Genomic DNA, 14432 nt, shown 5'->3' with positions numbered 1-14432 from the left:
TGATTGTATTATCATTACGATTATTAAACTGCTTTAACTAGATCTAGTCAGGTAACAGCTGTCCCGCTTTTCCCTGAAGCACCACTAGGGCCATCCTCGTCCCATTCTAAGGCTCCTGTGAGTGGAGCTGTTGTTTATACAGTCTCAATAGTCCACCTGCGTAGCCACGGCTTCCCACTCAGGAGCAAAGCCTTGCCTGTCTGCCACAACAGCCGCTCCCGGAAGCACTATGTATCTGTGCAGGAACGGACATTAAGACAGACCTCTTCCAGGAACGACAGGAAAGCATTTTGGTCACACCAAATAAGACAGGATTTTATGGCCACTGAAATAAACCAGCAAGTAAACCAGCACCTGAAAGATACTCAGGTGTCACCACACTACCTGGTACTGTGATCCCAAGCAGAAAGGTCCATGCAGGCAGGTATTTCAAATAATACCCCCCTGCAGTCAAGCACTACCTGTGCCAGGTGCTCTGTGAGGGCTTTCCATCCCTCCTAGCATTTAATCCTTATGACTCTATGCCATGAGGGTAGCATTATTATCCCCATTTACCACTAGGAAAACAAGATCCAGAGGGGTGAAGTGAACTAGCCCATGGCAGTCAGTCAGCCACCTGCACAGACAGATCCAAACAAAGGCCTCGGATCCAGGGCCTGGGACCTCTGAGCCAGCTGCCTGTGGCAACACCACACAGATTTTAGAATGGATACTAACCCCCCCACACACACTGGCGGTCCTCACCACCACAAACACACATTGAGGGTTCCCAGGATAAGAAACACAAGCCAGCGTTAGATTATTTTTGGTGGCTTATAAGCATCTAAGTGAGAACAAGGAAGGTTGCTACTTACAATTCCAAAACAATATAATAATCTTCAGCATCAAAAAAGTCTTTAATCTTGATGATACATGGCTAAAAGAGGGAAAAGAGGGAAAGTAGTGAGAAGCTCCCAAGAGGAAAGTTCGGGACAGCTACCCAGAGGGGGGTCTGGGGGGCCGAGACCAGGCATCTGGCCGCCTGCCTCAGGACACCCTGCAGTTCATGCAGTGGGGAAGGCACAGCAGACCTTGGCTGGCTTCTCCGTGAGAGGGCGCCAGCAACTCTCCACCCCACCGAGCTGGCAAGGGACAGTTCCTGCTTCACACACAAGCATGGCACCAAGGGAGGCAGGCGCATCTCGTCCCAGCCCTCCTCCTCCCTGCCCTAGAGCACAGGTAGTCTGAGACAGCTAAGGAGTCTGCAGGAACCGCACAAGTAGTACAAACCGAAGCCAGCCAGGTGGGGAGCACAGCCATGCTGCCGGACAGCAGGACTGGTCAGCTCCATGCACCTGGAACCCCATGGAGGCCCCATGTGACAATAGCCTCCCATTTCTCAAGGGAAGATAGAAATTCCAGTTTTGTAAGACCTCTGAGGCATATCTGTGGGGTGAGGGGGAGAGACACACACACACACACCTATGGCAGAGAGTCTCTGACCTCTGATCAATGCAGGGTGCATACACTGGAGAACAAGGGAAAATAGTATTTTACAGATTAAAATGCTTATTTCATAGACCAGTGGAACAGAATAGAGTCCAGATATAAACTCAAGCATATATAGTCAATTAATATACTATAAAGGAGCCATGGATATACAATGGGGAAATGACAGCCTCTTCAACAGCTGGTGTTGGCAAAACTGGACAGCTACATGCAAGAGAATGAAACTGGATCACTGTCTAACCCCATACACAAAAGTAAACACAAAATGGATCAAAGACCTGAATGCAAGTCATGAAACCATAAAACCCTTAGAAAAAAATATAGGCAAAAATCTGTTGGACATAAACATGAACAACTTCTTCATGAACATATCCACAGGTAAGGGAAACAAAAGCAAAAATGAATAAGTGGGACTATATCAAACTAAAAAGCTTCTGTACAGCAAAGGACACCATCAGTAGAATAAAAAGACATCCTACAGTATGGGAGAATATATTCATAAATGACATATCTAATAAGGGTTTGCCATCCAAATTATATAAAGAGCTCACGCACCTCAACAAACAAAAAGCAAATAATCCAATTAAGAAATGGGCAGAAGAGCTGAACAGACACTTCTCCAAAGAAGACATTCAGATGGCCAACAGGCACATGAAAAGATGCTCCACATCACTAATCATCAGAGAAATGCAAATTAAAACCACAATGAGATATCACCTCACACCAGTAAGGATCGCCACCATCCAAAAGACAAACAACAACAAATGCTGGCGAGGATGTGGAGAAAGGGGAACCCTCCTACACTGCTGGTGGGAATGTAAATTAGTTCAACCATTGTGGAAAGCAGTATGGAGTTTCCTCAAAAAACTAAAACTAGAAATATCATTTAACCCAGGGATTCCACTCCTAGGAATTTACCCTAAGAATGCAGCAGCCCAGTTTGAAAAAGACAAATGCACCCCTATGTTTATCGCAGCACTATTTACAATAGCCAAGAAATGGAAGCAACCTAAGTGTCCATCAGTAGATGAATGGATAAAGAAGAGGCGGTTCATATACACAATGGTATATTATTCAACCATAAGAAGAAAAGAAATCCTACCATTTGCAACAACATGGATGGAGCTAGAGGGTATTATGCTCAGTGAAATAAGCCAGGCGGGGAAAGACAAGTACCAAACGATTTCACTCATATGTGGAGTATAAGAAAAAAGGAAAACTGAAGGAACAAAACAGCAGCAGAATCACAGAACCCAAGAATGGACTAACAGTTACCAAAGGGAAAGGGACTGCGGAGGATGGGTGGAAAGGGAGGGAAAATGGGGCATTACTATTAGCACACATCATGTAGGGGCGGGGTGCACAGGAAAGGCAGTATATGCAGAGAAGACAAGTAGTGATTCTCTAGCATCTTACTACGCTGATGAACAGTGACTGTAATGGGGTATGTCAGGGGGACTTGATAATGGAGGGAGTCTACTAACCATAATTTGTTCAAGTAATTGTACATTAATGGTATCAAAATTAAAAAATTTTTTTTAAATGCTTATTTCATATTATGATTTTATACTTGGAAAGCACACGTATTGTTTTTACAGTACAAAGGATAGATGATAAACCGCGCTGGTTGAGGCAAGGAAAAGATGTGGTGAGCATCTACGAGGGACACCCCCTCCCCGCCAAGCAGAGGGGAGGATTGTGGTTCTAGCAAAATCAAAGGGAAGAGGGCTGAAAGATTTGAGATTTGAGATTAAAAAGAGCAGCAAAACTCCCCAGAATGATCTTCCTACAAAGCAAATATCATCATATCCATCGCTGATTAAAAGCCTCCAAGTGATACCTTCCCTGGATGACCTGTTATGTAGCAGTGGACGCCCACTGCCTCCTTCAGCTCGGGTCTTGGAAACATCACGCAAGTGGAAAAGGCAAGAAACGAAAGACTTGAGAGAGTATGAGCAGCTTCAATTGTAAGGCCAAGTTTTCATTCTTGAGTTGGATGGCAAGTTCAGAAGTGTTGATTTTATTGGTTTGCTTCATCGTTTACATTTATGGTCTTATATGTGTCAAATGCTGTATGACTTAAAAATATTTAAAGGGAAGAAGGGTAGAGATTGAGAAGGAAGGAAGGAGAGGCAAGGCAGAAAGAAAGACAAGAAGAAAGAACACCTTTGGCTCTGTGCTGCCTAACGGCTTCAATCCGGTTCTCAGCGGGGCTTCGCAAACCCTTTAGACCTAGCCTCCTGCCCTGCTCCTGGTCCCACGCATCCTCCTGGTGAGACCACAGAACTCCCCGCCGGCCCAGACTCCCCGTGCTCCTGCCCAGCGTCACATGCTTGCTCATGCTACCCTCCCACCTGGTGATTCAGCCCCCTGGGCAGGCCTGGCCTCAAGCACCAGGTCCTAGCTCCAGTGCCCCTCGTGGGAGGCATCCACACTCGCCTGCAGTGGCTCTCACCTGTCTCCCCGTCAGGCTATGAGCCCTAGGAGGGCAGAAAAAAGGCAACTAACACCCACCATGGGTCTCCTTACCAGGCACCATACGGGCTGACTCAAGTCTGATTTATCCTTCCAGGACCAGCACTCAGCAGAGCAAGCTGGCACACAGGACACAAGCATCTGCTGCCCAGATTAATACCAATGACATAATGATAGATACCCCGACCACTGAGGGTGGCCTCTGCCAGCCACATTCTGCTCAGAGAATACACAGCCACTGGGTCAGGCTGAGAGCGCACCGTCTCCAGCACTCCCTGCCTAGGCTTACAGGATCCTTCCCTCTGCAGGACCATTTGTTACTGTCGCCATAATGAAAACACAGAATATGCGTTGTTGTGATTATCTTAAGAGGAACAGAAACAAAATAAGAACTAAAGTCTCATATACCATAGAAGGAAGGCTCTCTTAAATCGATAAACCAAGAGACAGCAGTTTATGTGTATTAATGTAAAAATATGGAGGAAATTCTTAAAAAAAATAAAATAAACTCAAGAGTTTTGAAATGTTTGTGGAGAGGGGGATTAGAAGGGATGCCAAGCTACTCTTTGTGTAAGCAACCTTTTAGCACTATTTGACTGTCTAGATTATACACGTGGGATGTCGTGATCAAATAAAAAGCAGCAGCAGAAGAGGATGCACATGGGAAAGCACATGGGGTTGGAGGGGAGAGAGCTGCTTGGTTCTGCTTGGCTGCGTCAGGCAGTGCCAGTGCCCACCTGGGAATGGCCGGGGGCGGGAGGTGACAAGGCATGAAGAGGTCCCCAACAGTAACGGCCAGCAGGAGCTGCCACCTCTCATCACCACTACCTCCAGGGTCACTGGCTGGAGTTGTCACAGCTGAAAGTGTCCCTCAGGAACCAGGAGCTTCTGACCAAGCCCCTCCACTTAGGTCATACAGGGGAAAGTTTAGGGTATGGGAGATCACACCCAAGGGTGTTCTCCATGCTGAAAGCTTTACCGGCACGTCTCATTTAACCCCCACACTGATCTTGGAGAGGCGCATCCCTATTGTCTCCATTGCACGGATGAGGAAACAGAGGCTCTTAAAAGGGAAATGAACCCAACATATGAAGAATCGAGGAGGAGGAACAAGAAGGGAGAGAAGAAAAGAATCTCCAGACAGTGTACATAACAGCTCAATAAGCAAGCTAAGTTAGGCAGTAAGATACTAAAGAGGCTAACCTTGAACCTTTGGTAACCACGAATTTAAAACCTGCAATGGCAATAAGTACATATCTTTCAATAGTCACCCTAAATGTTAATGGATTGAATGCACCAATCAAAAGACACAGAGTAACAGAATGGATAAAAAAGCAAGACCCATCTACATGCTGCTTACAAGAAACTCACCTCAAACCCAAAGACATGTACAGACTAAAAGTCAAGGGATGGAAAAACATATTTCAAGCAAACAACAGTGAGAAGAAAGCAGGGGTTGCAGTACTAATATCAGACAAAATAGACTTCAAAACAAAGAAAGTAATAAGAGATAGAGAAGGACACTACATAATGATAAAGGGCTCAGTCAAACAAGAGGATATAACCATTCTAAATATATATGCACCCAACACAGGAGCACCAGCATATGTGAAACAAATACTAACAGAACTAAAGGGGGATATAGACTGCAATGCATTCATTCTAGGAGACTTCAACACACCACTCATCCCAAAGGATAGATGCACTGGGCAGAAAATAAGTAAGGACACAGAAGCACTGAACAACACAGTAGAGCAGATGGACCTAATAGACATCTATAGAACTCTACATCCAAAAGCAACAGGATATACATTCTTCTCAAGTGCACATGGAACATTCTCCAGAATAGACCACATACTAGGCCACAAAAAGAGCCTCAGAAAATTCCAAAAGATTGAAATCCTACCAACCAACTTTTCAGACCACAAAGGCATAAAACTAGAAATAAACTGTACAAAGAAAGCAAAGAGGCTCACAAACACATGGAGGCTTAACAACACGCTCCTAAATAATTAATGGATCAATGACCAAATCAAAATGGAGATCCAGCAATATATGGAAACAAATGACAACAACAACACTAAGCCCCAACTTCTGTGGGACACAGCAAAAGCAGTCTTAAGAGGAAAGTATATAGCAATCCAAGCATATTTAAAAAAGGAAGAGCAATCCCAAGTGAATGGTCTAATGTCACAATTATCGAAATTGGAAAAAGAAGAACAGATGAGGCCTAAGGTCAGCAGAAGGAGGGACATAATAAAGATCAGAGAAGAAATAAATAAAATTGAGAAGAATAAAACAATAGCAAAAATCAATGAAACCAAGAGCTGGTTCTTCGAGAAAATAAACAAAATAGATAAGCCTCTAGCCAGACTTATTAAGAAGAAAAGAGAGTCAACACAAATCAACAGTATCAGAAACGAGAAAGGAAAAATTACGACGGACCCCACAGAAATACAAAGAATTATTAGAGAATACTATGAAAACCTATATGCTAACAAGCTGGGAAACCTAGGAGAAATGGACAACTTCCTAGAAAAATACAACCTTCCAAGACTGACCAAGGAAGAAACAGAAAATCTAAACACACCAATTACCAGCAATGAAATTGAAGCAGTAATCAAAAAACTATCAAAGAACAAAACCCCCGGGCCAGATGGATTTACCTCGGACTTTTATCAGACATACAGGGAAGACATAATACCCACTCTCCTTAAAGTTTTCCAAAAAATAGAGGAGGAGGGGATACTCCCAAACTCATTCTACGAAGCTAACATCACCCTAATACCAAAACCAGGCAAAGACCCCACCAAAAAAGAAAACTACAGACCAATATCCCTGATGAACGTAGATGCAAAAATACTCAACAAAATATTAGCAAACCGAATTCAAAAATACATCAAAAGGATCATACACCATGACCAAGTGGGATTCATCCCAGGGATGCAAGGATGGTACAACATTCGAAAGTCCATCAACATCATCCACCACATCAACAAAAAGAAAGACAAAAACCACATGATCATCTCCATAGATGCTGAAAAAGCATTTGACAAAGTTCAACATCCATTCATGATAAAAACCCTCAGCAAAATGGGAATAGAGGGCAAGTACCTCAACATAATAAAGGCCATCTATGATAAACCCACAGCCAACATTATATTGAACAGTGAGAAGCTGAAAGCATTTCCTCTGAGATCGGGAACTAGACAGGGATGCCCACTCTCTCCACTGTTATTCAACTTAGTACTGGAGGTCCTAGCCACGGCAATCAGACAAAACAAAGAAATACAAGGAATCCAGATTGGTAAAGAAGAAGTTAAACTGTCACTATTTGCAGATGACATGATACTGTACATAAAAAACCCTAAAGACTCCACCCCAAAACTACTAGAACTGATATCGGAATACAGCAAAGTTGCAGGATACAAAATCAACACACAGAAATCTGTGGCTTTCCTATATACTAACAATGAACCAACAGAAAGAGAAATCAGGAAAACAACTCCATTCACAATTGCATCAAAAAAAATAAAATACCTAGGAATAAACCTAACCAAAGAAGTGAAAGACTTATACTCTGAAAACTACAAGTCACTCTTAAGAGAAATTAAAGGGGACACTAACAGGTGGAAACTCATCCCTTGCTCGTGGCTAGGAAGAATTAATATCATCAAAATGGCCATCCTGCCCAAAGCAATATACAGATTTGATGCAATCCCTATGAAACTACCAGCAACATTCTTCAATGAACTGGAACAAATAATTCAAAAATTCATATGGAAACACCAAAGACCTCGAATAGCCAAAGCAATCCTGAGAAAGAAGAATAAAGTAGGGGGCATCTCACTCCCCAACTTCAAGCTCTACTATAAAGCCATAGTAATCAAGACAATTTGGTACTGGCACAAGAGCAGAGCCACAGACCAATGGAACAGACTAGAGAATCCAGACATTAACCCAGACATATATGGTCAATTAATATTTGATAAAGGAGCCATGGACATACAATGGCGAAATGACAGTCTCTTCAACAGGTGGTGCTGGCAAAACTGGACAGCTACATGTAGGAGAATGAAACTGGACCATTGTCTAACCCCATATACAAAAGTAAACTCAAAATGGATCAAAGACCTGAATGTAAGTCATGAAACCATTAAACTCTTGGAAGAGAACATAGGCAAAAACCTCTTAGACATAAACATGAGTGACCTCTTCTTGAACATATCTCCCCGGGCAAGGAAAACAACAGCAAAAATGAACAAGTGGGACTATATTAAGCTGAAAAGCTTCTGTACAGCAAAAGACACCATCAATAGAACAAGAAGGATCCCTACAGTATGGGAGAATATATTTGAAAATGGCACATCCGATAAAGGCTTGACGTCCAGAATATATAAGAAGCTCACACGCCTCAACAAACAAAAAACAAATAACCCAATTAAAAAATGGGCAGAGGAACTGAACAGACAGTTCTCCAAAAAAGAAATACAGATGGCCAACAGACACATGAAAAGATGCTCCACATCGCTAATTATCAGAGAAATGCAAATTAAAACTACAATGAGGTATCACCTCACACCAGTAAGGATGGCTGCCATCCAAAAGACAAACAACAACAAATGTTGGCGAGGCTGTGGAGAAAGGGGAACCCTCCTACACTGCTGGTGGGAATGTAAGTTAGTTCAACCATTGTGGAAAGCAGTATGGAGGTACATCAAAATGCTCAAAACAGACTTACCATTTGACCCAGGAATTGCACTCCTAGGAATTTACCCTAAGAATGCAGCAATCAAGTATGAGAAAGATCAGTGCACCCCTATGTTTATCGCAGCACTATTTACAATAGCCAAGAATTGGAAGCAACCTAAATGTCCATCGATAGATGAATGGATAAAGAAGATGTGGTACATATACACAATGGAATACTACTCAGCCATAAGAAAAGGGCAAATCCAACCATTTGCAGCAACATGGATGGAGCTGGAGGGTATTATGCTCAGTGAAACAAGCCAAGTGGAGAAAGAGAAATACCAAATGATTTCACTTATCTGTGGAATATAAGAACAAAGGAAAAACTGAAGGAACAAAACAGCACCAGAATCACAGAACTCAAGAATGGACTAACAGGTACCAAAGGGAAAGGGACTGGGGAGGATGGGTGGGTAGGGAGGGAGAAGAGGGGGTAGAAGTAGGGGGGTATTAAGATTAGCATGCATGGGGGGGTAGGAGAAAAGGGAGGGCTGTACAACACAGAGAAGGCAAGTAGGGATTCTACAACATTTTGCTATGCTGATGGACAGTGACTGTAAAGGGGTTTATAGGGGAGACCTGATATAGGGGAGAGCCTAGTAAACATAATATTCGTCATGTAAGTGTAGATTAGTGATACCAAGAACAAAACAAAACAAACAAACAAAAAAAAAAAGGACTGTTCCTGTGTGGTAACCTCCAATGAGTTCTACACAAGGGTATAAAGGGCATATACAAGTGTAGGCAAAGGGTCTGTTTGCGTTTATACAGAAATCAAAGCCTAATTGGGCTACCCTGAAAATGAACTAAGATACAATATGAAAGAGAACTTCCAACATCTGCACTCTCTGGAAGACTCATGCCAGAAGATGGTCATCAAGAAATCCCAAGAAAGATCAACGCACTGCTACAGCTGTAGATGCACTCATCCCACCGGTTCCTGGACTTGCCATGGGAATGAGGAAGGAGATATCTAAGCTGGCCTGTGCATGCAGTAAAACAACAAATTTGACTGGATCTATACTGTTGGAACTCAACCAAGAATTAGGAGAAGTGCAAATTGTAGCGTTCCAAAATCTTACAACTACAGACTGTTTACTGTTAAAAGAACATAAGGGATGTGAACATTCCCCAGGAATGGGTTGTTTTAATTTGTCTGATTTCTCTCAGACTGTTCAAGTTCAGTTGGACAATATCCACCATATCATAGATAAGTTTTCACAAATGCCTAAGGTGCCTAGCTGGTTTTCTTGGTTTCACTGCAGATGGCTGGTAATTACAGATATGCTTTGGTTATGTAACTATACTCCTATTATGTTAATGTGTGTGTGCAATTTAAGTAGTAGCTTAAAACCTATACATGCTGAAGTTACTCTACAAGAAGATATGTCAAAGAAATAATCAATCTTCCCAGGTTTTCTGGCGCCTGCTACTTCTATAGCTTTTCTTCTTCCTTCCTAATTACAACCCTTAAATAGAATTCGTGCCTCATATCAAATTTACCGAGTATCATAATTCTTCCAAGTGGTAAAGATACCTCAAGACAAATGCTGGGCATAGAAGCCACAGGGCATAAATATGCAAAGAAGTAAAAAGCTAACTTTTTCAAACAATAAGGCTTCCCTCTCACTTACCAACTTCACATTTCCCTGTATGGCCCCGGAAGATGACTGGTTAGCCAGAGACGGGTAAGATTCCTCAAGGGAGGAACAACCTAAGACAGGCACAGTCGCAGGAGGGCCATCAGGTGAGAAATTGGGGATCAACAGAGGTGAGGCTTAGAACCTCACCCCCCCGTTCTGAGAGAAATCTTCTGCATACGTGGATGTTTTATTGCCCTGGTCTAGCTTGGATTAACACATAGTCTACAGGCACACACCTGATCATCTACATGTGCTCTCTTACAACACTAAACTATGTTTTCTACCTTTATCTTGTATCTACCTACCACTTCAGCATTTTATTAAAAATAATAATAATAAAGAGAGAAATGTGGTATCCACATATAAATCAAGTATAAAAACCAAATCAGTATTCATATTTGAACTGACTGTTTAGAGTTCATAATGCATGAGCAAAACCGAAAGTTTCTGTGATGACTGCCCTTGTACTGTTCACTATGTAACTTATTCATTATGTAAGAATTTGTTCTACATGTAAAAACTTGTTTGTTATGCCTCAGAAGATTGGAGACTGACAAAAATTAGGCTTGGGGTGGAATAATGATTGTGCATTGAGCATTGACTCCCCTATACAGAATTTTATTGTCGTTAACAACCATTTGATCAATAAATATGAGAGATGCTCTCACAAAAAAAAAAAAAAAAAGGACAGACTTCCAATGGTAAAATAAATTAGTAACCGGGATGTAATGTATAGCATAAGGAATATAGTCAAGATATTGTAACAGCCTGGTAGGGTGATAGCTGGAACCTAGAATTATGTATATAAATGTTCTACCACTGTGTTGTACACTTGAAACTCATGTAATGTAATACTGTGTGTCAACTACCCTTCAATAAAAAATAATTATTAAAAAAAAAAAAATAATAATAATAATAATAATAATAATAATAATAATAAGGGAGAAATGTGGGATTCACATATAAATCAAGTATAAAAATCAAACGAATATTCATATTTGACCTGATTGTTTATAGTTTATAATGCGTGATCAAAACCGAAAGTTTCTGTGATGACTGCCCTTGTACTGTTCACCATGTAAGAACTTATTCACTATGTAAGAATTTGTTCACCATGTAAGAACTTGTTCGTTATGCTTCAGAAGATTGGAGACTGACGAGAATTAGACTTGGGGTGGATTAATGATTGTGCATTGAGCATTGAGTTCCCTATACAGAATTTTATTGTTGTTAACAGCCATTTGATCAATAAATATGAGAGATGCCCTCTCAAAAAAATAAATAAATAAACTCTTCTTTTAAAAAAAAAAAAAAAAAAAGAAATCCCAACAAAGATCCACGCACTGCTACAGCTGTAGATGCACTCATCCCACCAGCTCCTGGACTTGCCATGGGAATGAAGGAGATATCTAAGCTGGCCTGTGCATACAGTGAAAAAACAAATTTGACTGGATCTATACTGTTGGAACTCAACCAAGAATTAGGAGAAGTGCAAATTGTAGCGCTCCAAAATCTTACAACTACAGACTGTTTACTGTTAAAAGAACATAAGGGATGTGAACATTCCCCAGGAATGGGTTGTTTTAATTTGTCTGATTTCTCTCAGACTGTTCAAGTTCAGTTGGACAATATCCACCATATCATAGATAAGTTTTCACAAATGCCTAAGGTGCCTAACTGGTTTTCTTGGTTTCACTGGAGATGGCTGGTAATTACAGATATGCTTTGGTTATGTAACTATACTCCTATTATGTTAATGTGTGTGCGCAATTTAAGTAGTAGCTTAAAACCTATACATGCTGAAGTTACTCTACAAGAAGATATGTCAAAGAAATAATCAATCTTCCCAGGTTTTCTGGCGCCTGCTACTTCTATAGCTTTTCTTCTTCCTTCCTAATTACAACCCTTAAATAGAATTCGTGCCTCATATCAAATTTACCGAGTATCATAATTCTTCCAAGTGGTAAAGATACCTCAAGACAAATGCTGGGCATAGAAGCTACAGGGCAAAAATATGCAAAGAAATAAAAAGCTAACCATTTCAAACAATAAGGCTTCTCTCTCACTTACCAACTTTACATTTCCCTGTATGGCCCCGGAAGATGACTGGTTAGCCAGAGACGGGTAAGATTCCTCAAGGGAGGAACAACCTAAGACAGGCACAGTCGCAGGGGTGTCATCAGGTGAGAACTTGGGGATCAACAGAGGTGAGGCTTAGAACCTCACCCCCCCGTTCTGAGAGAAATCTTCTGCATACATGGATGTTTTATTGCCCTTGTCTAGCTTGGATTAACACATAGTCTACAGGCACACACCTGATCATCTATATTTGCTCTCTTACAACACTAAACTATGTTTTCTACCTTTATCTTGTATCTACCTACCACTTCAGCATTTTATTAAAAATAATAATAATAAAGAGAGAAATGTGGCATCCACATATAAATCAAGTATAAAAATCAAATGAGTATTCATATTTGAACTGACTGTTTATAGTTCATAATGCATGAGCAAAACCAAAAGTTTCCGTGATGACTGCCCTTGTACTGTTCACTATGTAACTTACTCATTATGTAAGAATTTGTTCTCCATGTAAGAACTTGTTTGTTGTGCCTCAGAAGATTGGAGACTGACAAAAATTAGGCTTGGGGTGGAATAATGATTGTGCATTGAGCATTGACTCCCCTATACAGAATTTTATTGTTGTTAACAACCATTTGATCAATAAACATGAGAGATGCCCTCACAAAAAAAAAAAAAGGACAGACTTCCAATGGTAAAATAAATAAGTAACCGGGATGTAATGTATAGCATAAGGAATATAGTCAAGATATTGTAACAGCTTGGTAGGGTGATAGCTGGAACCTAGAATTATGTATATAAATGTTTTATCACTGTGTTGTACACTTGAAACTAATGTAATGTAATACTGTGCGTCAACTACCCTTCAATAAAAAATAATTATCTAAAAAAAAAAAAAAAAAAGGTGAAATGACATTCTCAGAGCCAGAGGTGGGAATGGGAACTCAGGTCTATCTCCCCTCTAGACTGAAGCCATGAGGGAGGGGATGGCCAAGTCCATCTGTGCTCACAACTACAGGCCTTAGATGAGCTGGCATGATTTAAGTGTTTGACAACTCACTGAATCTGTGTCTGAATCCAAAGGCCAGGCTTTGGGCTCCAAGGCCCCACTCATTATCTCCAAAATGCATTCATGAGCCCATATTTAATTTCCACAGGGTTCCATGTGCCTCTGTAAACTACCAAGAAATATTTCTAGGGGCCTTTTTTAAGATTCTAAATTCCTCTCACCTGCAAGGAGATTGGATTTGTATACATGTTATGTTTGGGAATCCTCTTTCATTAGAAAAAGTTTTCTGGGAATTCTGTGTGTTTATTTTAGGGATATATTTGAAGCAACCCCTCCCCAGAAAATTAAAGGGCTCCTCTCTTTAATGAGAGATTCCAGATCCCTTGGAAGGAGGAGGCGAATGCAGGGAAGAGGAAGAGGTTGCAAGGGGATCAGAAGAAAGCCGAGCGGGAAGGTCGGTCACTGGGATTCTCACGGGTTTTCAGATCCACCCACTGAATTCAAAAGGAACCTGTTGAACTATTCTGCCAACGGACATGATTTTGTTCTTAGTTTTTATCTGTTGTTGGGGGGATTTAAGGAGGTGAGAGAAGGGAGAAGAAATCCTTTTGTTGCTTGGTTAAGAACCAGAGTAAGATAATCCTTAGCTAGACAGACTGGAGGTCTTATTTCAAGTTTAACTCTACTGCCTACCTAGCTCATGACTTCATGGGGGCTCATGAATTGGTGAATAAATGGAAAGAACAATCAAAGGAAGATGGGATCAGTCCCACAATTTAACTTCTCACTTCTTAAAAGTTAGATATACTTTCCACTGAGGGAAGGCCATCAGTACACAAAACGGATAGGAACTATTTACACTCAAAGAGGCTACTGACACCATTTAATCACATATAAGGACAAGATATTGTCATACTTATTGAATACCTTCAGATTTATCTCATTTACTCCAACTGAAAAAAATGGAAATCAGCACCATCAAA

General features: G+C 41.1%; 1 protein-coding gene and 1 long non-coding RNA gene across 8 annotated transcripts in view; one reads left to right on the top strand and one right to left on the bottom strand.

Moving 5' to 3' along the window:
* The window catches only part of LOC130680809 (uncharacterized), a 126985-nt gene extending 115337 nt beyond the window's left edge, over window positions 1-11648 (top strand). Inside the window, exon 2 of the long non-coding RNA XR_008993853.1 lies at window positions 11304-11648. This is a non-coding gene — a long non-coding RNA (uncharacterized LOC130680809). The remainder of the gene's footprint in view (window positions 1-11303) is intronic.
* Window positions 1-14432, bottom strand: part of CHEK2 (checkpoint kinase 2) — a 43528-nt gene that overhangs the window by 10524 nt on the left and 18572 nt on the right. For all 7 annotated transcript variants that reach the window (XM_036908887.2, XM_036908884.2, XM_036908889.2 and 4 more), the window contains one exon: window positions 855-916. In XM_036908887.2, coding sequence (XP_036764782.1) covers window positions 855-916 — 62 coding nt within the window. The remainder of the gene's footprint in view (window positions 1-854; window positions 917-14432) is intronic.

The sequence above is a fragment of the Manis pentadactyla genome, chromosome 14 (assembly GCF_030020395.1).
Source record: "Manis pentadactyla isolate mManPen7 chromosome 14, mManPen7.hap1, whole genome shotgun sequence".
Taxonomy (NCBI): Eukaryota; Metazoa; Chordata; class Mammalia; order Pholidota; family Manidae; genus Manis; species Manis pentadactyla.
This window is presented reverse-complemented; position numbering and strand designations above follow the sequence as displayed.